Raw genomic sequence first — 22,140 nt, forward strand, 5'->3', positions numbered from 1 at the left:
TGTCCTCTTCCACAGTGATCCTCCCCCGTGCGTGCGTGCGTGCGTGCGTGCGTGTGTGTGTGTGTGTGTGTGTGTGTGTGTGTGTGTGTCTGGCCGGCCATTACGAGTGTGAGGAGGTCTTCAGACTCTTTGTGTCTGTCCAGATAGAACCATAAAACACACCGACCCTGTCTGGCTCCAACCACCTCTCTCTCTCCTTCCTGCAGAAGAAACACACAGCGGCAAAAGAAGCGTATGAAAATCTGCTGCAGACGGAGAATCTTCCTGCACAGGTGAAGGCGACCACACTGCAACAACTTGGTGAGTGTCCCTCGCTCGTATTCGAGATTCAGCATTTTGTCGTCGTCATTAACAACATCAAATGGCAGTGAGGAGCTTGTGCGTAATACGGTTTGAGGTGGAATCATTATTCCACTGCAAACAAACTGGTTCTTCTTTTTACCTGTTGTTTTTCTTCTTCTTTTTTGCTGGTTTGAAGGCACGTGCTGCAACACGGCATTGTTTTGTCCCGGTCCCTCCCCCCACGCCGAGCGCAAACAAACACACACATGCACTCAAACGATGTTGCGTTTGTGACGCTAGAAAGGTCCTATGCTTTGTAACATCATGTTACATAAATGTCGCTCTGCATGTTCCACTGGTATGATTGGAGAGAATTTTATTTTAGTTCCACACAGACACACACAAGTTTTGCTGAGATGGCAATCAAAGAAATCATCTATGCTGCAAATGTGAAATGTGTGATTCTCTCAGGAGTTTGTTACACTCTGGTGGTTGAACCTCAAACCCAATGGCTTAGTGTGAAGAACCTGAAGTGTAGCTGTCCATATTCACATGCAATGTATAAAGGGGATGGTGCAGCTCTACGGTTCTGTGTTTATTGCTTGTGTTTATTATTCACAACAAAAGTCTGGTTTTGCCTCACGGCACCTGTTTTCAAATACAGTAAATAAAGCATAATTACTTGTATCTCCAAGACAAAGTCCTCAGTATTAAGGTTGTTGATCGGATGATCATTTCACTGTAGGGGTGTAACGATTCATTTTAACAACGATTCGATTCGAATCGCGATTCATGGACGATCTGGGTTAATTTAGAACGATTCGATTCAGTGACTTGAAATCGATTCATTAACTTTACTGGACAGTGCAGGCAAAGTTTCCGAGACCCTTGTTGTTTCCTGTAAGGAAATCAGGTTTAAATTAATGATGGATATTATAAACAAGCAAACAACAATTAATGGCAAATGTATTAACCTTTTATTTGAATCAAGTGCCATTTTCAATGTAAACATGACACAATAATCACACAATGTTTGGATCAATTCACAGAACCCCGGATTTTCAACCACATTGTAGGGTCGCATGTCTTTACTGATAAACTTTGCAATTGTTACTGTGATGTTGAGTTTGGTGCTGGCGAGGCCTGAGGCGTCTGCAGAGCTGAGTTACCTTCTGCTGCTGCAGCGGTGACGCTGCTAGAGGTCCTGACTGTCGGCGTTGTTTAATCCCACGGCGCCTTAGTAGATGGCCGGAAAGATTCGTCGTGTTTCCGTGGTTTATTTAGAACACCTCCGTGTTTGCAAAAGCCCAAATGTTTCCACGCGCTGGATCGATAAGTTGGTTTGTAAATGTCTCGCTCGCAGTCGTCTCCTCCACGCTGTGTTTTGTTGTTGCGTTTCGTGCGGCTGCCGCTGCGCACTGATGACGTCACAGACAGGCAGACTGAATCGAGTAATGTTTAACGTGTCTAAAGTGCGAAAAAACAAACTAACAAACACACATCCACACCGTTTTTGTGCTTAAATCCAATTTGCAGTTTCCAAGTATCGATACAAATCGATTATGTACCATTTCAATCGATTTGTAATCGATATGTCGTCCGGAATGCCGATTTGCGGAGCACAGATCGATTCAGTTGGATCGCAGGAATATAAAGCGATTCAGTGGATGAATCGTTACACCCCTATTTCACTGTGATTCATGAAGCTTTATGATCACTTTCAAAGTCAAGGCTTTGAAAGTGTAGAGGCTGCCGGAATGTTAGATTAACGCTTCTTTAACACATTTTTCTTTGGTTGCAAACACAGAGAAAGCTCTGTTTTCTTCCCCCCCACACGAGCGGTTGTAAAAAAAAAAAAAAAAAAAAAAAGCCATTCCAAGTCTAGCCTGCTGAGGTTGTCATGGCGACCTGTGCAGCTTACCACATGTGTAGAGGAGAACGAGTGAGGTTTGTGTTTGCTCGGGTCGCTTTTCCAGAGAGATTTGTTTATTAGCTGTTGTGTGTGTGTGTGTCTGTGTGAGCTGCAAGTAGGGGAGAACTTGTTTGTGTCCTCACACACTTTGTCTGCGTCTTTCCTCCCTTCTGTCGACGGACGGACGGTTTGTTGGGTCTTTTCCTCACAGTAGTCTTACCCTTTTATTTTATTGCACATTGTGTCTCAGGCTTCAGGTGCTCGGGCCTGTTTTTATGACCCTACTCACATCGGCGCTCCACGTATAGCTCAGGAGTACCTGCAAAGCCAGCCGCCGTGTTTGAATCTGGGACCCCCCCCCCCCCCCCCCCCTCACCCTGACCTTTTGCTCCGCTCCCCCCAGGCTGGATGCATCACACGGTGGAGCAGCTGGGGGATAAAGCCACCAAGGACAGCTATGCCATCCAGTGTCTGCAGAAGTCTTTAGAAGCGGACCCAAACTCCGGCCAGTCCTGGTACTTTCTCGGCAGGTAAGCCAAACGTGTCTGTTGCTGGCCTCTAACCTGTCGGACAATTGGACGTATCGAGAGTCCACATTAAACAGTTTTTTATTTTTATTTTTTTTCCAAGAAGCCATCTGCCAGTGTGCTTTGATAATCATCTTGGCTCCACGTGTGTGTTGTTGGCTGAATACAGTCTGTAGTGGCTTCTTCTTCAGCCAGATAGGCAGCCCGAAAGCACACGGGCATTGGATCAGACCCCCCCCCCCCCCATTAGATCCATGCTTTCCCTAGTTCTAGACTCTGCTCCATCCTGGATTTTAAACAGCTTTGGTATAGATTTCTCGTAAAAATGCATTGGTTCTATAGACTGAGGACGTTGTCATGGTAACTACGTCCAGATTTCCTTAGCCTCCATTCTCTTATGTTTCATCTTTTTCCTTTGTCCATCTTCTCCCCTCCAGGTGCTACTCCAGTATTGGGAAGGTGCAGGATGCCTTCATCTCCTACCGGCAGTCCATTGATAAGTCAGAGGCCAGTGCTGATACCTGGTGCTCCATAGGGTAAGAGTAGTATGTTTTCATGTATGGCTTCCATCTGTGTACTGGAACCCAACAAGTAACCCAGTAACTGCATCGGGTAAAATAAATGTGTCGTTTTGGGCAACAAACCTCTTCCTTTCACGTGACTGGTATCGAAAGTAGAAATAAAATCAAAATACTTGATGGGTATCCTTCTCACTTTGGGGGCATTTTTTATTAACGATACCCGGCCTTGACTTGATTTGTAATCTGTACGTTTCTCGGGGAGGGAGAAATACCGGTTTCATAGCAGCTCGTCTATTGAGCGGCGCTCGGAGCGTCGGTGCCATCAAAGCGCCTCGCAGAGATGCTGCAGTGCGACAGAGGATGTAGGGAGAGGGTGGAGTACCAAGCGGCAGGGGATCCAGGCTTATAGATAGACGCATGGAGGGTGGCGCAGGTCCTCCGAGAGAAATAAGGAAGACCTAAATACCAGGAAGATGGCAACAGAATAACCCCCTTCATCCCTCCTCCAGGGTGCTCTACCAGCAGCAGAACCAGCCTATGGATGCTCTGCAGGCCTACATCTGTGCTGTTCAACTAGACCACAGCCACGCGGCCGCCTGGATGGACCTCGGCACCCTCTACGAATCCTGCGGCCAGCCGCACGACGCCATCAAGTGTTACATCAACGCCACGCGCAGCAAGGCCTGCCTCAACACCGCCGCGCTCACACAACGCATCAAGCTGCTGCAGGTAGGCCGCTGCAGCCATCAAGCAAGCCCCCGTTGAGAGATGTTGTGCAGTATTTTGGGGTGTTTGTGTTTTGTTGCGTGTGTGTATTGTTGTGCTGTGTTTTATTGTCAATCAGCTTTTTTCCCTTTTCTTTTTAAATGCAGATTGTGCTTTTGTCATTTTTATTTCCGACCACGAACATATGAATGCTAATTCATATTGGTGTGTTAAAACACATTTTTCTCACTTGTAATTGTAACGCATACCTTCATGGCATTGAACATTTCTGTTATATTCTGTAAACCGTTACCTAAAACACAGACTATACGCAGCAGTCTTTGCAGTGGCTCTCTTGTGAAAGCCCGAGCTCGCCACTAAAGTTTGTGTCTTACACAATTTCTCCTAGGCTCAGTTGTGTAACCTACAGCCAGGTAGTCTGCAGAATAAGAGTAAAATGCTGCCTAGTATTGAGGAGGCATGGAGCCTGCCCATTCCTGCTGAGCTCACGTCCAGGCAGGGGGCCCTGAGCACTGCACAAGCACAGCAGGTGAGCATCCAGTTCATGCAAGAGACGACAGCCTGTCAGAAATTACTTGAAGGAAAATATTCAGGAGGACTGTTTAAAGCTGAGGCCTCGCTCTCATGCTGTCAGACCGTATCCATTTGACTGCGTTCAGATATTTATATAGTTCCATATATATTCATAGGCCCGAAGATACCGGAGGGGAAACGGTCTGAAGGAATTTGAGCGAGGCCAATAGCACAATAATCAAATTATTAGGGCGTAGTGGGACTTTGTTGCGCTTCCCAGTGTGGATAATAAAAGGCAAATCTACAAGGAGCTTGTTATGGTCATCATATATTACAAATGTATTTTAAAAAATGCATGCTGAAAAGACCCAGTCTGAGAATAAACAATGCATATATTTGGCACTTAAAGAAAATCGTAAGCGGCATAAATAGTTGTTGCAGCTTAGAGAAAGCGGTATATCTGTCATGCACGTTCCATCTGAAGGCTGACCCAACCATCAACATATCAGTTTGATTTAGTCCAATTTGTTTTCATGCAGTTTTGTGTATTACAAGCTTTCACATGGACTTCATCCTCTTGATGACGAAAAAAAATCATCTCCATCATTAGCAGGTTGTCGAAACTGAAATGTAGTTTTTGATGACGCAACTTTCAGCTCATTCGGTGATGCACTTTGAGGTGTGGTCGAGTAACGTAACCAAAAGTGATATGCGGGCAAAATTGCTGATGAGACTGTGTAAACAACCAGAACTCGAGGTCTGCACGTCCCTAACAACCCTCCACCAGTGCAACTAATGTTGCGTTGTGCAACATTGATCACAGCATGCTTCCTGATTATGACCTTAATCAGCCTCTTTCAACTGGATTAAGGTGATGACACAGAGCCTATTTCAATCAGAGACTAATCGTTGTGCTTGTGTTATCAAGTTTATCTTCCAGTGTCCCTGTGCAGACATTTGAATGAATGTTTGTTTGTCCTAAACTTTTTTTTAAACTGTCGTTTACTACTACTAGTACAAAGTGCTGCTACCATTGTTAGTCCAGCGTTTCCTCACAAGCTTTGTCCCTCCGCTGGCTCTCTAGGCCTGTAAAGGGGATGGGGGCCAATCCAATCACACGGACCCGCAGGCCAGTCCTGCCAAGAGGAAGCGCACTGCCAGCCCGGCTAAGGTACAGCCAGGAATGTTAACGGTGCCGTTCGGCCCGAGAGCCGAGAAGATGAGACGCGGCCCACATTGTCTTGTCTCACTCACAGGGTGTGGCGGACTCGTGGGCGAACGGGCCCAATCAGGAGCAGACCCCCAGCTGGTACCTAACGCCACAGAAGCTTCAGGTAGGAAAACAACAGATTCCCGTGTTTCAGTGTTTCTGTTTTGTCTTTTAAAAGGAATTGCGTCCGATGCCGGATGTTAAGTGTCGAAATTAAAATGTTCTCAATGTGCAGCTTCTCAATGCAGCCACACTGAACCTCCTCAACAATGCAACTAAATGTATTTGCTCCTTGATGCTTATTGTCTTTTGTACTGAGGACAAACCTTGGTTTCTTGGATTTTGGTATTTTCCAACCAGGACCCCATTTTCTGACTTTTTTGTGCCCAGTGACTTATCTGGACGACAAGTGTATTTTTAATGGGTCCGGTGTTAAAGCAGAAGGCCGCAGACGCCAGCAGCCAAAAGGCTTGCGGTGTAATCCTATTGGGCAATTCCTCACAGTCCAGTCACCTTTATTAAAAGTGCTTGTTCTGCATCAATTGCATAAAAGTGTCTTATGACTTAAATAGGAGGCTGTTTGCTGCGGTCTCCAACGGAGTCTTGCTCACGAGTTTGTCTGAAGTTGCAGTCATTTAAATATTCAGCCGTGACATCAGCTCAACGCTTTCTGTCCTCCTCAAAAACAAAGCGACAACGCTCTCCCCCTCCTCCTCCTCCTCCTCCTCCTCCTCCTCCTCCTCCTCCTCCTCCTCCCTGTGACCCAACGGCACAGTGAAAGGTTGCACTTCTCTGTGGGATCCTCTCCTTCATGATGTAGGTTCGCTTATGATGACAAACTGTTTAATGCGCAGCTCCTGGATCACCTGCGGACGAATCGAGCGACCCTCAAGCCCCCCCAGGTGCAGATGCTGGAGCAGCTGGAGAACCAGTTCTCTGCCATGCAGCAGCATCAGCAGCAGGTACACACACACACACACACACACACACACACACACACACACTGCCAAGCAGCAGAAATGTAGGGATGGAAGCTCCCGGTGTGAATGCTTCTCCTCTGCGTCAGATGAAGCAGCAGCAGGCGGCGGCGAGCGGCCCGCCGCGGCCCGGCCTTCCCAACGGCCCTTCGGCGGAGTCCCCTCACCACCAGGGCGGCCTCCCCCGGACCTCCCCCCTCAACCACGCGGCCTCCCGGCCCCCGTGCGTCGCCCAGCCCACAGCCAACGGGTCCTGTTCTTCGAGTCCTTCGGCGGGCCACCCGGACAAAAACCCCCCCCTGGGACCGGGAGGCGGCGGCGCGAGCAACGGAAACGTGCCTTACCCGCAGCAGAACTCTCTACCTCACAACTGCACAGCCGCCAGCACCAGCAGCACTACCAGTAGTCCCAGTAATGCCGACGAGAGCTGGAGGAGCCAACAACGCAACACTACCACTCAGGTGGGCCACCGCAGCATGATTATTACATTGTCCACTGGTTTGTTTTGGATGTTTTCTTCTTATTGTCATCGTGTGTTTCTCTGCTCCTCCTCTCGCTCCAGGGGCTTCACAAAGGTCCAGGTTCACATTCGGCAGGTCCCAATGGAGAACCCCTTTTCTCTTCCTCCCCCTCCCCTCACACCTCGTTCTCTTCCTCCGGCATCCTGAATCAGGTCGGACATTCCTCCGGGCCCTGCACTGCCTCCTCCTCGGCCTCCTCTTTGTCCCCCACCTCTCCCCAGACCACGCCCAACCACTTGTCCTCGCCCCCCCACGCCGCTACTACCTCAGGGGTCCACACCAAAGACGCCACGCCTTCAGGGGGCAAAAGCTGCAGCAACGGTGCCGCTGCCACTTTGCCATCAGGTTCGGAGGCCGCTGTCAGGCATTCCGCAGGGACGCCCCAAAGTCCCAGCACCACCCCGGCGCAGGGATCGACTAATCACGTCCAGCCGCGGGTGACGGATCGCTCTGCCAGCCTGTCTCAGCCCGCCTCCCCCGGCGTGCTTGCTTCAGACAATCCTCAGCTCTCAGCCTTGCTAAAGGGAAAAGCCAACGCGACCAGTAACGACGGTAACGGTAACCACGGAGGGCCTTCCTCGGAGACGGTCAACAACGTCCACCCGGGTCTGCACGGCGCCGCCAGGCCGGCGTCGGAGCAGCAGCAGCAGCAGCAGCAGTCGCTCCTGTCCGCCGCTGCTCCCTCCCCGCGCTCAGCAGACCCTCACACCACCAAAAGCCTCTCCTGCCTTAACAGCCCATCCAGCTCCAACAGCCAGGGGCCCACGGTCAATGGGAAGGGGCCCGAGGACTCCCGCAGCCCGGAGAGGGTGGAGCCCCCCGGGGGAGCTCAGAGACGCAGCGTCCCTGCCGCCCTCGCACCCTGGTCCTCTGTTTCCATCTACCCGAGCTCCAGCGAGGTGCTCAAAGCCTGCCGGTAAGAAGCGCCTGGAAAGGAAAGACTATCAACGTGCCGAGTCGTTTATGGACGTCTTTGTGCTTCACGTGGTTCCTTTTTAAAGTCACTTATTTACCCCCAAAATATGTTCGTTAAATGTTATATAAACCACTGGCTCGTGGGGCTAGACCTCGCTGTTGGAAATCAGAAGCCGTGTGATTGAGCGAGCGGCGGCGCCGCGTGACGCTGACCGTTTCTGGCGGTTCCGCCGCACCGTTCGCTCAAGTGAGTAATGTGGAGGTTCTACGCTGCATTCGGGAGACGTCGTGGCCTTTTGGCCCGGCGACATTTGAATTCACCATCATCGAGTGCGACGAGTAGGTGAAGCTGCTCGCGTTTTCTGGATTGTTTCTCAAGTCCTTCTGCTGACACTTCATAATAAATACCTCCCCCCCACCCCCCCGCATCCTCCTGTATTCATGTACACAGGGTTGTAAGTCAGTCATTAATCAGCTGTTAATGGTCACTCACGAGCCAACTGACCCCCCCCCCCCCCCTCCTTCTTCTCTCCCCTCCGCTGCAGGAACCTGGGGAAGAACGGCCTGTCGACGAGCAGCATCCTCCTGGACAAGTGTCCCCCGCCGAGGCCCCCCCGCCCGCCCTCTCCTCCGCTGCCAAAGGACAAGCTCAACCCCCCGACGCCCAGTATTTATGTGCGTGCGGCCGCTCCGCGGGAGGGGAAGTGGTTTGATTTAACCCAAACCCCCTTCCGGTGGTTTGCCTGACGGCTCCGTTGTCTCCTCTCACGTACAGCTAGAAAACAAGAGGGACGCCTTCTTCCCGCCCCTCCACCAGTTCTGCACCAACCCGTCCAACCCGGTGACCGTCATCAGAGGCCTGGCCGGAGCACTCAAGCTCGGTAGGAGGCCGCATGGGTCGGGTGAAGCCGAGAGGCTGGCGGGAGCTCTGAGCATGTGCGAGTGGATGTTGCTGTCGGCTCCAGTCTCACGTGGCCGCGTGGGCGTGTCTCTGTGATGTGTGGATGAATCCGTATTACAACAGCACCACCTGCAAGCGGAAAGTGTTACTGCACATTTTTGCTGTTGAGAGAACTAGTTGGCTTTGCGTCAACATCTTGTCCTCTATCGGAAGGACTTGCTGGCCTGTTGTGTAACGCTCTCATCTGGCAGATTAATCCCGGCTTATTTATCCAGGCGTTATTTGGCTAAAGGTTAAAAACCACAAAACAAACAGAAGCACACAGCCTGACCCTGCTGCACTACAGGTGTTTGACCATCACCTCTTATCTTTGCTATAAAAGGAGAGCAAGGTGACGCACAGGATTTTTAAAAGGACGTCCGTATGAATGTCAAGTAAAATAATCAAAAATCAAAAGGAAATCGAATTAAAAGCTTGAATCAATGAAATCCCCTTTTCTCTTTTGAGGTAACTTGAAACTAATACTTTCCTCCCGTCCAGATCTGGGCCTGTTCTCCACCAAGACGTTGGTGGAGGCCAACCCGGACCACCTGGTGGAGGTGCGGACCCAGTTGGCTCAGCCCACAGACGAGAACTGGGACCCCAGCGGCAGCAGGAAGATGTGGCGCTGCGAGAGCAGCCGCTCCCACACCACCGTCATCAAGTACGCCCAGTACCAGGCCTCGTCCTTCCAGGAGTCTCTGCGGGTGAGTGGGGGAGGAACACACACACACACACACACACTGATGATAAACCAGGGTACAGCTGTGTGTCTGTCACGAAACCGTTGAATGACCTGTTGACCTGTCCATTGTCATCATTATTTTTACTGGCAGAGATGTTCTGATGTCGATCATTGCACTGGGACTATTTTAAGTTGATGTGGATGAATATGATTGAACGATGCTACTTAGTTACTGATGCTTCTTCCATCACCTTTTTGTTTGTGATAGGAGGAGAACGAGAAGAAGAAGGAAACCGAAACGGAAGCCGGTTCCTCTGACAGGTGAGGTTTTTGTCTCCTTTTGATTTTAATTCTGTGCGTTTTGTCTTTTTCCGTGTTGCTGACTACATCTGCCCGTCGTGTGCTCTCAGTGCGATGCGGCGAAGGAAGGGTTCTTTTAAACACATCAAGTTTGGCACCAACATCGACCTCTCTGATGAAAAGAAGTGAGTGAGCTGTTGTAAACGTGTTGGACCATAAACGTCTTCTCCTCACGCTTGGCTGCTCTTGATCGCGGTACTTGGGGAATAAGGAACATGACATTCTGACGTTAACAGGTGGAAACAGCAGCTCCAGGAGTTGTCCAAACTGCCGGCCTTCGCCCGCGTGGTGTCGGCCGGTAACCTGCTCAGCCACGTGGGACACACCATCCTGGGCATGAACACCGTCCAGCTCTACATGAAGGTGCCCGGGAGCCGGACGCCAGGTACACGCGCACACAACACGCACACACACACACACACACACACACGCGGGCGTCCTTATTGCACTGCACCAAGAGAAAAGAGATGGCAGCAACAGGGGTGACGGCATCCTTTTTTGCTCTTGCAGGTCACCAAGAGAACAACAACTTCTGTTCGGTGAACATCAACATCGGCCCCGGGGACTGCGAGTGGTTTGCGGTGCCCGAGTCCTACTGGGGGGTCATCACCGACTTCTGCGAAAAGTACGCCGCTGGAAGTGTCCGTGTGTCTCCCTCCGTTCTCCTGAAGTCGATGGGTTAATTCAACTCGCCTTCCTCTCGCAGGAACAACATCAACTTCCTGATGGGTTCCTGGTGGCCCAACCTGGAGGACCTGTACGAGACCAACGTGCCCGTGTACCGCTTCATCCAGCGCCCCGGGGACCTGGTGTGGCTCAACACGGGCACCATCCACTGGGTCCAGGCCATCGGCTGGTGCAACAACATCGCGTGGAACGTTGGACCCCTCACAGGTGAGCGGAGGAGGAGGTGAATTACACTTTAAGGACAACGTCCTGATACGTGAATGTGACATTAAGTGTCTGCAGGCCTTCTAAACTTCAGCACGACGGGGTGAAAAAGAAGGTGTTGCTTAGTCGCTGTGCCTTTTTTGCTTCTCCTCAGCACACCAGTACAAGCAGGCGGTGGAGCGGTACGAGTGGAACAAACTGCAGAGCGTCAAATCCATCGTTCCCATGATCCACCTCTCGTGGAATATGGCCCGGAACATCAAAGTGTCGGACCACAGGCTCTTTGAGATGATCAAGTGAGGACTCATAAAGCCAGATTTTAGATGTGACTGTCCCCCCGGCCCCGCCCCCCCCGAACTCTCCCAACACCTGTGTTTCTGCACGCCAGGTATTGTTTGCTACGGACCCTGAAGCAGTGTCAGATGCAGCGGGATCTGCTGCTGGCTGCTGGGAAGGAGCTGGCGTGGCACGGGAGGACCCAGAGCGAGCCGGCGCACTACTGCAGCATCTGTGAGGTGAGCCCACGTACCCTGAATGCCCCTCCCACCACCACCAGCACTTCTTCTCTGCACGTGTGTCGACAAACGTAAACCCTCTCCGTCCACCTGTGGTCCAGGTGGAGGTGTTCGACCTGCTGTTTGTGACCACGGAGAGCAACACCAAGAAAACGTACGTGGTGCACTGCCAGGACTGCGCCCGTAGGGGGAGCGCTAACCTGGACAACTTTGTGGTGCTGGAGCAGTACAAGATCGAGGACCTCATGCAGGTTTACGACCAGTTCACCCTGGTAAGTGTCGGCCGCGGAACCGCCAGCCGAAGAGGCAATCCCTGAGGTTCCTGTTACACAGGTTCACTCCATCCGTCTTATGAACCACCGCTGAAAGAATTGCGATATTTATACATTTGCAGTAGAAGTTTCCACTTGGATAAAAGTTCAAAAGCAACCGGGACTGAAACCTTGTGGACTTCTTTTTGATTCTGCTTCCTGGCGTTCGCGCTTCCTGAGCTGTTGTCTTCTTGTATCCGTCTACAGGCGAGTCCCCTGCCTTCCTCCTCTAGATGCTAACACTGTTGTTCTGAGGACAGTTACAACCACAATGGACTTGATCGGAAACCACCTCCTCCTCCTCCTCCTCTTCCTCTTCTTTTTTTTCTGATATTCAGGAAGCAAGCCGGCAGTCCTCAAACGGCGCTCTGTAGCTAATCCCATAAGGCAGCTGGGTGAAAGCTGTGTCTATGCAAACTGCCTCCCCCCCGGTGGACCGGTCCGGGGTGGTGGGGGGGTTGGCAGCTCCTCCTGTCGTCATGACCAGACTGTTCTACTGCTGGTCCAGATGGACTCCCCTTAAAAATACACAAAATCACACATTGCATTTAAAAAAATACAAATAAAAAGCGAAAAAAAAGGACGAAGTTTTGTATATAATGTTTTAACTGGCAACATGTCACGCAGAGACTACTGACTTGATGGTTTTTCTTTTTCATTTTTGTATTCCGTACGAGAGTTTGACACCAGAGCTTTGCCCCCTCCCTCCGTGAGAAGAGTTGTTAGCATAGCCGCCTTTCGTGTGTTAGATCGACACCTCCGTGGTCAGGAAACCAGATATAAACTGTTTTGTAATGTGAAAAGTCGAGTGAGGCATTCTTGGCAACACTTCCCCCCCCTGTTTTTTCTTAAGATATTTTGATTCAATTTTGCTGGAACTAGGATGAGACTTTGATTGCTTTTTGTTGGGGGGAGAAATCATGTAGACAGCCGAGTCACAGAGAAAAAGGGTTGCACATAGACAAAAGAGTGAACTTTAATTTGTGTTTTTTATTTTGATGTAAATTTACACTATTTATAAATGCATATTTATTGCTTGAAAATATTTGTCGATGGAATGCTGTAATTTTTTCCAGAGTACCTGCCATTAAATTTGAAGGAGCCTTGTGATTTTAAGCTCGGCCCCTCGTACGTTTTCTATAAACTTAAAACTGCTTAGTCAGCGTTGTACAGAGACCTTCACCTTGAAATGGGTTTATTGTTTGAAGGATGTTTTATGAGTCAATAAACAAGAACTGTCTTTATTTACATCTGCTGCTCTTGCTGCACTCGTTGCTGTTTTTACGTCAGCCAGGAGGTCGACTCCATGACCAATAATCACAAACGCACAAAAAACAACTAGCGTCACACACGAGACGTATTATCTTACATACCTGCGGCCTAACAAAACCCTCCGGTTCTCTCATATAAATATATAATGTCCTGCGTGTCCCCGCCTGCCATTTGTCCGTCTCAGTTGGTCTTCTGGTCCTCCAGCTGTAGTGATGGGAAGTTTGCATCTTTTTACCGACTCGGTTCTTTGAATCTCGTTCAGTAAAATGAACAAATCTTTTTTTTTTTTTTTTTTTGAGAGGACTCGTTACTCTCGAGTCCTTGTAAGGATTCGTTCAAAATGAACGACCCATCACTATCCAGCGGGCTGCCGCGTTAACTCAAGCGGCTCTGCAGGAGGGCCGAGCCTCCGTGTCCGTCTCACGGTGCAGCTTTTAATGTAGAAGTAGCAACCCGGGAAAGCACCGGCGATGCAATACCACACCGGGGTTTGAATGTGGCGGATGATGTACGGAACCAAAGCCTGCTGCTGCTGCTGGATCCGAACCAAAAGCAAATGCAACCGCAGTTCCGGGCCGGCGAGCGGGAATAATGCAGATGGCACATCGCAGATGGGCGCTTCGTTATGGAAGCAGCTCTTGCGTGTCCGAAAAAAAACAATGAATGATAACGTGAATCAACAATTGGAGTGGCACGTGGATGTCAGGGCGTCAGTCAGCCGCCTGGTCTTGGTCAATGTTTGCCATCGCAAACATGCCACAGTCAAACATGGGGCCTCATTAAAAGCCCGCGCGGGGCGTCCGGCGGACTATTTCCACCCGAGTGAAGTCGACTAGCAGAGGGGCGAAAATAATGAACCGAAAAAAAGCAGCCGTGAGAAATCCAAGGCCCGTCCGACGTGCCCGACTGTAATGGACACGTGCGCCCGACTCGGCGGGTCGTCCCGTTGAGGTGACGGGGAAACGCGGTGCGGCTCACGTTTAGGCTCCCACGGGTCTGCTGCACAAGATTCACTTCACCGCCTCGCGGAGAGGAAAAAAAAAAAAAAAGAAGAGCCGGCGATGAAAAAGAGGAACTCTGAAAATTGTCCGTTTGTAAAAGAGGAACAGAAAGTGTTTTGCTTCTTCCGCAGTTGACTGGATGAAAAGAAACCTAATCCGACGTGCCCGATGGATAGTGAACGATCAAGAGATCCGGGTTCGGTCCGCGGCCCCCGCTTGACCCCCAACAGCACGTTGTCATGTAAAAACTGTCCAATAAACATGAATTCAGCCACAGCGAAAGATCTGTCTGTCTCTTCAGACTCTCACTAACTCCCATCATCTGGATGGATTGCCATCACATGACAATCCATCCAGATGCCAGATCCCCCCCCCCACCCACCCCCTGTTCCGTGCTAACACATGCTAAGACGCTAACCCTCTGGCCGCCGACCTGCATGTTAGCAAGCCGTCGCCATGGCAGCTCTGCTCAGTAGTCCTATTCATGCCTTTCATTGCAGAGCACCACCCACGCGGGGCCCTACACCCCCCCCCCCCTTAATGCTCCTAATGCACAGGTATTATGATCATAACTAGCTGTGCCGATTGGCCGCCTAATTGCTGCTCATGCTGCTTAACGGAGCTTTATGGAGCAGTAAAGACTCAGAGGTCTAACCAGGCAGAATTAATAGAATAAATGCCCGTGAGCACGCATTTAAATATAAAGAGAACATTTTAATCTAGTTGCATCACACTCAAATGGTTGTTGGCAAAAGTCAAGACATCAAATGAGATCTCTGCCTGCGAGATTTCTTTTTACACCCAAATACCAGCATACGACTATTGAATTGGCTGAATGTTATATGCTTTTCTCCTTCAGGGTCAATACTTGTAAAGCTCTGTGATTCTGTTTTTTAAAGCGCTTCAAAGACTTGCTGTTATTTGCCCCTGCGTGTGTTAAGTAAAGCTATTGATGCTTCTCGCAGGAGGAGAGTGTCACCGCCTGACAGCTGCCTTTTGTTTCTTTTTTTATTCTTGCATTGTCTTTATTTATTGTCACTGTGCCAAACCGGGATGCACAATGAAATGTATTGAACAAGAGACACCAAACACAAGTTGCATTTAATCATAAGGAATATAAACAGAAGCAATAAGGACGTCTTGGTCCTGGAGAATTCCCACCAATCAATCCAAAGTAGATTAAGACGCGATGAAAGTTTCTCTCCCGATGAAAAAAAAGTCGTACAAATACTCGCAAGCGTGGGTTGAGTTGGCGTGAAAACCTTTTAGATGAACACTTGGTCACCGGGTGTGAAACGCAATGAATAATGAAGCTGATAATAACACAGATATTTGACTCTTTGGTCATTTATGGTGCCAGAATGATTCAATAACAGTACTTTTAAGTTTCCACCCCCCACCCCGAGCTTTAGGAAACGCGTGATGGGGGATTCCATTGTGCTCGCTGACATCCATTGTGCAGAGCGAGCGTGAGATCTTTCAGCGGTTCCTGCGGGTTCTGGGCTCGACAGCTCGTCCCTTATGGCAGCCGCAGGTGGCTGCATCCGTCTGACGGACTGACAGCCGCTTCAACCCGCACGCCGTTAATCTATTCACCAGCTCTTTTCAGGTCCCCTTGTACTCTTTTTTTTTTTTTTTTTTTCTTCCCCCACTTGCCGGCAAAAGTGAGAGGCGGGAAGGAGGTTGACATTTAAGAAAATATGAGAACTGCACTGGAAAACAGAAGCTCACAGTACATCATAATAACAGAGTCAAATATTCATCCTGAGCGCGTGAAGCAAAAGATAAGAAAACAATAAGTACGCTTAGTGAGTCACTGTCCATCAAAGTCGTGCTTTTGATTGTGAGCTGATGTTTTCTGCCGTGATGACAGGAGAGCTTTATTAATATTAATAATTAACGGCATCTCGGATAATGTTTCTTTGCACCAGGTCGCTGAAATTGGCAAAAGACTGACTGCCTGCCGGCCGCACGTAACGTCCGCACATTCGCAGGGCGAAGATGTAACGTCGGTCCCCTCACAGTGTTTGTTGGTGTTACCATGGGAACCGGCCGCGGAGGAGGAACGGAATGATGTTCACAAAGAAGCAGGGAGCTGTAGTTCTCACTGTGTGAAGCTCGGGCCCAACACACGAGGGGAAGCGACCGGCTGCCGAAAGGCCGACTCGGCGACCTCTGAAACCAACGACCTCCCGGGGTCACGTCGGAGAGCACGGGGGCCCGACGAAGACGCCCCCAAAGAGCGGCGGATGCAACCGTCTCCGGTTTGTTGACAGCCTTCGATCCCGGTGAAAACCGCCAGGTATGGATGAAACGTTACGGACCATCTACGGATTGTCGGTGTCAGAGCGCAGCGGCTCACCTGCTTCAGACGGGTGAGGTGAGAGGAAGAGGAAGAGGAAGAGGATAAGCTGCAGGGCAGAGGACGGAGCTGAGTGCACCGAAAGAATATCGAAGGAGAATACGTTATTCAGAGATCCCCGCCCTCCAGACATGTTTAATAAAAACTGCATCTTCCGTGGGGGTCGACACCACTTCGTCATAGTTAACCGTGAAGGCCGAACACGCGAGTGACAGTAAGCCAAACACCTCCTTGCATGTACTCTGCATTATACGCTCACCACTCAGCCAATGATTGAGTGCAAACGAGACACAAAGTGGGCCTCGTCCTCCGCGGGAGGTCGTGCACGTCGCCCCGCGCTGCTGGAACAAAGGCAGTAAGAGCCGCGTGCAACGTGCAGTTAGTGAGAACCTGCAGTCGTGTCCTCACGCAGCAACAGACACACCAGCAGCCAGCAGATGTCACTGTAGCTGTTAGAAAAGGATGGATGCTTACTGGTGTCTGGCACACGCACACTCAATCACTCACACACATTGAAGAGGATGAAAGCTGTTCCTAAATCCTGACGGTGTATTCCAGATGTCTTAGTCACTGGCGTGAGTCGGCGCCGTATTTGTTCCTTTGCCGTTTGTTTTTACACTCTAAACCAAAGTGACTCAGGAGACACAAGCAAGTATTTTAGGAGAGGAGGCGGACGTACGGAGGCGCTCACACTGGGCTTCTGGGACTGTGCGGGTCGAGTGCTCAAATGTCTGTGGGGAGGCAGCGACAGACGGGTTCAGATGGCGTCCCACCCACACTCTGGAACCCTCTCATCCTCCCATCAGCTCAGTTTGAGACCATATTTATTTACTTTCGGATTCGCTTTCAGTCTGCGTCACTTTAGAAATTAGAATTATTTCGTTGGAAATTGGAGCTGAGAAAGTGGAACGTAACCATGAGCCTTTTGTCCGTGAGTTTTTTAAGTTATGGTCAAATGATCAAAAAAAGAATGAAACAAAATGTTTATTGTGAGACTGAAAAATAAGAGTTCTTATGGGTATCAAATTAGAAGTATCTGTCTCAGCTCCAAGGGTCCACACATGCACATGTTTTATATGGTTTCACAGTTTCAAGTGAAGTTCTTCTTAATTATGTCAATGAAACGTCTTTTGCACTCATGTATTTTAATGTGATCCAAGCTCTGAACGGGCCTCAATTCCTCTCCTTCATTTCAAAGAGAGAGAAACAACTCTATTTGTATTTAGCAGCTCAAGTAAATATACACACAAAGATATTCATTCAACTCATCAAATGTTATTCATTTTTCATATATTCTATGAACATATATTTTTATAGATCTTCAATAGTTGCAACATTTAAAAAAAGTATTTCACATGAATCTATAATTAGTCCATCATCAGAAAAGCATCCCAAAGGTTGAGGTGGTCAGTTTGATTTGATTTATTAATATATGTATATTTATGTATTTTTACATTGACGCAGGATGAGTTTTCTGCAGTCGATGTTGACCGAGCCCGCTGAGTCTCCGCGGTGCACCATCACCACTATATATCTGTAATTTAAATGCGACCATTCATGAAACTATTGGTACGTGTATAAAAGCCCCGGCGTGAGTAATCAAACTCGTGACTCATTTCCTGTGGAAGTTATGAGTTGTTTATCCATTTTAAATGCTTAGCTTCCATTATGAACAACAGGAACATATTGTGTGAAGCAAAAGCAAATGAGTCCTGCGTTGAAAAATGTTGTTTTCCCAGAATGCACTTCAAAAGAAAAGGTTAGGTTACTCATCAGAAAGTGATTAAAATCCCCCGGAGGTGGAGGCCTGCTGCTTCCTTGATGGGCAAGAAGAAAAAACACTGATTCCTAAATGTGACTCTTCCGTTTCAACTAAACAGGTGGTGAAGAATCTCCATAATGGAACAGTGGTAACTGAACATTTTGAAGATCCGTGGACCCCAAAACTGGGATATTCAGTTCCCAACTAAAAATATACTCTCGGATCGCATGTAATGGTTTACTATTTGCTCCTAAGCTTCCAAAGTCGATGTCAATGAAGTAAATGCAAAATGGCCCGACTTCCCGAATGCCGTCCTTTCTATTTTACAGCATGTAGCAGTTATTTTACATTCATGTCACAGGCCAAAAGGTACGCGTGGATGGAGGGAAGTGGGCACAAGTGGTCGAGGAGACAACCGGGTCTCCATGAGGCAGAAGTCCCCTGGATTCCTCCCGGATGAGTCCCAGGGTTTCAGAGCCGTGAGTCACAGGAAGCATCGGGTTAACTTCACCAGTGTCTCGTGATCGACCACGCACACTTGTGCGTGTGTGTAGAGGAAAGCACTCATCATCCCCTCCTTTTAAAACGGTTGCATTTGAGGGCAGCGCGGAAGGTCCAATCGGTGCAAAGTCTGCAGATGTGCACATGTGCAACAAGACATCCTTTGTGCATGCGTTGTGTATCCGTTGTGCGATGTAGGATCCAGTCATTGGATCATCAATGTGTCCAACAGCTATCAGGATGATCTAGATCTGATCAAAATGCCATTTTTTCACATTGGCAGTCAGTGCATTGTTATTATAAAACAACATTGATTTTAGCCTCAACTTTCCAAGAGCCCGATGATTGTAAATCCCCTAAAAATGCATTGAAACAATTCGCTGCACAACATTTGCAAAGTAAAAAAAACAAAACATTTACACACAACCGCTCCTCTAATTACATTTAGAGAGAGAGACAGCGATGTGATGAGAGGATTTTCCGCTCGGAGGACAATGAAAGGATTCCAGTACAAACACGAATCCATCGCGCAGCCTTTCGACAACGTCTGGCCGCCTGCAGCCAACGAAGACGTCTCTCCGCCTTGGACCAAATCCTGTCCCCGCAGCTCCAGCAGCTGGTCCCCACGCAGACATCTCTCTCAGGCGACACATTTACTTCACAGCAAATGTGACCGTTGTCTCTGGAAAACGCTGTTTTTTTCCCCTCTCATGAATGACGTCTGAGAGCGTGAGGTCGGCGTGGTGGATGTTTATTTGGGTGCTGAATCACTACATGAAGAAGAACAGGGAGAAGTTGTTGACGCCCTCGTGGTCGGTTGTGATTTTCCGAGTCAGACGACCTCTGTTGTTGATTTTGCTGCCTGAAAACCTAAATATGATTAGCAGGAGGTGACTCGGCTGAATCGGGTAGCAAAGAAATGTCAAATTAGGAATTTAGCAGGCTGAAGATTGAGGCTGATGCATGTTTGACAATATTGTTTCGATGCATTACATGGAAACCCGATTAGTTTTGACAGCCAATTGACTGTAAACACTATATATCCATAAATGAATGAACACCCATTTCCATTAATATAAATTATCTCATTGCCATGAGAAATAAGCAGAAATAAGCAGCTGCATTTATTATTGGAAATGAATGACAAAAGCTAATTAACTTCCTTCATATGAACATGTGCGTTTTTCAATTTTGATTTGTTAATATTTACAGTATTGCTTGTTATTTGCTGCATACCAACAGTATCTTTGTGTTCTATTATCAGTTTTCATTTTTTTCGATTGCAAATTGAATAATAAAGGTCAATTAAAAAATAATTTGTCTATTTTTTTTAAATTTCGCTTAAAGCGAACAATTGCCACTTTGAGTAACTTGTAATCACATCATGATGGAGAAAAAAAGAATAACTGTGGTTATTGTAATATACTAACATGTCAGACTCTGACCAATTATACTACACAACCATTGTACATATTATTATTGGGTTTTTATTATTGTTATAAATCATTATGAATACTTGTGAGTGCTAATAACTATAATCATACAGTGCTATAAGCAGATAATAACACATTCGGATGCTTATAATGCATTAAAGATATGGGCGTAATAAACACCTGATTTCCCAGCTGCTGATATTTAACTGTCTTCTGCTGAGAGCGAGGCGGGGGGGGGGGGGGGGGGGGTGCACATGGTGGCAGTGTCCCCAAATAGTGTCAGCCCCCCCCCACAGTCCAACATGTCCCCCGGAGCTGTGAAAACCGTTCTCACGCAGGCCGGGATCGTGGAGGGAGGCGTCTGCGGAATGCAGATGGCGAGCCAACTGGCGCCCAGGGCCCGCGGCCAGAAACCGCGTTACGCTCGAGTCCCGGGCGCACAGACTCCTGCGACGGACCGGCGGCCACTCGATGGTCGTCCAAAGGCGCGGGGGATCCGCCCCACAGTGGCGCCGTTTGGTCCAACTTTCCTCTCTTCTTTTTTGCCACATTTTGTTGCCATGCATGTATGCAAACAGGAAGCAGCGGGTCAAAGGTCAACCCTCTGAACGTGAGCGATGGAGACGGCGAGTGATGATGACAAACGGTGTGTTTGTTCAAGTCATAAAGCAACGGTCCCCCTGACAGGTGCTCCCCTTTACCTGGGCAGCGGCGGGGGGGAAACTCCACCAACGGATTGGAATGAACAAGCTCCGCCTTCACGCGTTCTTCACCTGCTTCACCTGTCGGGGGCCCGGAGGGGCGGGGGGCGGAGCTCCGCGGGGGCCGGCGGGTTTCCAGGTGACTGGCTCGTCCCGCAAGAGCGGTTTTTAAATAAGGGAGAAATGACACAGTGTTCATTGCCTTCTTTCTCAGCAGGAGTGTGTGTGTGTGTGTGTGTGTGTGTGTGTTTGGGGTTGCGTTACTCCCTTTTACAAACATCCCACATTTGGTCATCTGAACCGCCCCCCCTCCCCGGGTGGTGGACAGCCCGGTGCTTTCCTCCTACGGATGCAGGGTGGGTCACTGGCCCTTGACTAACCAGCAGGACTCCGCCGGTGCCTCCGGGTGACAGATGTTGTTTAGAGGTCGCCCCACCCCCCCCCCCCCCAACCCCCCCGGCCCCGACCTGCTGTCTCCCCGGTGCCGAGTGACGCAGGTGTTGCGCAACATTTTCCCTCGGTTATGACGGTGTCACGTCACCGGCTCCTCGCCGTTTCCCCGGTCGCCCGCCGCTGTTGTGTGTAAACTCAATGGACTCGTGCGTACCTCCAGGTGCTGCTGTACCTGCGGAGGCACCTGTCACACGTGACGTCACGCGTGAGGCAGATGAATGCATGCATGCGTGCGTTTGGCTGTGCGTAATGGCTCCCGCGGGCTGTGGGGTGTTTGCGTAATCAGCTCGGCCGCGCACCTTGGTCACGAGGTGAACTTTCCACCGCGCTCAGAGGGAAAAGCAGCCAGAGAATGGTGCACTTTTACAGGTGGGTCTTGTTCTATGTGCTGGCTGCAAACTAACACAGACCTGCGTTCTCTTCGGTTTAAGTCTATAAGCGTTGTTATTAGTAGACTTTTATTTAAATATAATATAATGTTTTCGGATTTCGGGAATGGGAAGATGCAGCAGCATCGAGCTGCTTAGCTTAGCTTAGCTTACAGACTGGAACAGGTGGGAATAGCTAGCATGGCTAGAGTCCAAGGTGACGCGTGAGTGCTGGAGGTGCTGTTATGCTGGCAGCTTTTGACATATAAGTAAAACACCACAGATGACTTGTAAACTAAAATGTAGGAATCAGAATGTGAAGGCAGTGCATTTTTAAATGAATAAATCATTTGTGTGGATAAGAAATATTTTGGTTGCCTGGAATTCGGGTCTGACTCAAGGATACATACATGACATTTTGTTACAAAGCCTCTTTGTAAACTGAATAGTCATCAACAGACATCTCAACGGGTGAATATAA

The 22,140-nt window shown here is 49.1% G+C and overlaps 1 protein-coding gene across 1 annotated transcript in view; it reads left to right on the forward strand.

Moving 5' to 3' along the window:
- kdm6a (lysine (K)-specific demethylase 6A) overlaps positions 1-13,054 on the forward strand; it is a 27,812-nt gene extending 14,758 nt beyond the window's left edge. Inside the window, exons 9-30 of the mRNA XM_040202351.2 lie at positions 207-300; positions 2,598-2,724; positions 3,159-3,257; positions 3,752-3,971; positions 4,357-4,497; positions 5,566-5,652; positions 5,738-5,815; positions 6,546-6,653; positions 6,758-7,129; positions 7,231-8,105; positions 8,650-8,779; positions 8,880-8,985; positions 9,546-9,751; positions 9,998-10,050; positions 10,140-10,214; positions 10,326-10,474; positions 10,600-10,714; positions 10,796-10,983; positions 11,135-11,276; positions 11,369-11,495; positions 11,597-11,767; positions 12,014-13,054. Of these exons, the coding sequence (XP_040058285.2) occupies positions 207-300; positions 2,598-2,724; positions 3,159-3,257; positions 3,752-3,971; positions 4,357-4,497; positions 5,566-5,652; positions 5,738-5,815; positions 6,546-6,653; positions 6,758-7,129; positions 7,231-8,105; positions 8,650-8,779; positions 8,880-8,985; positions 9,546-9,751; positions 9,998-10,050; positions 10,140-10,214; positions 10,326-10,474; positions 10,600-10,714; positions 10,796-10,983; positions 11,135-11,276; positions 11,369-11,495; positions 11,597-11,767; positions 12,014-12,046 (3,696 nt within the window). The 3' untranslated portion in view covers positions 12,047-13,054. The remainder of the gene's footprint in view (positions 1-206; positions 301-2,597; positions 2,725-3,158; positions 3,258-3,751; positions 3,972-4,356; positions 4,498-5,565; positions 5,653-5,737; positions 5,816-6,545; positions 6,654-6,757; positions 7,130-7,230; positions 8,106-8,649; positions 8,780-8,879; positions 8,986-9,545; positions 9,752-9,997; positions 10,051-10,139; positions 10,215-10,325; positions 10,475-10,599; positions 10,715-10,795; positions 10,984-11,134; positions 11,277-11,368; positions 11,496-11,596; positions 11,768-12,013) is intronic.
- The last annotated feature ends 9,086 nt before the right edge of the window (positions 13,055-22,140 follow it).

This window comes from Gasterosteus aculeatus, chromosome 16, assembly GCF_964276395.1.
Source record: "Gasterosteus aculeatus chromosome 16, fGasAcu3.hap1.1, whole genome shotgun sequence".
NCBI classification, from domain to species: Eukaryota; Metazoa; Chordata; class Actinopteri; order Perciformes; family Gasterosteidae; genus Gasterosteus; species Gasterosteus aculeatus.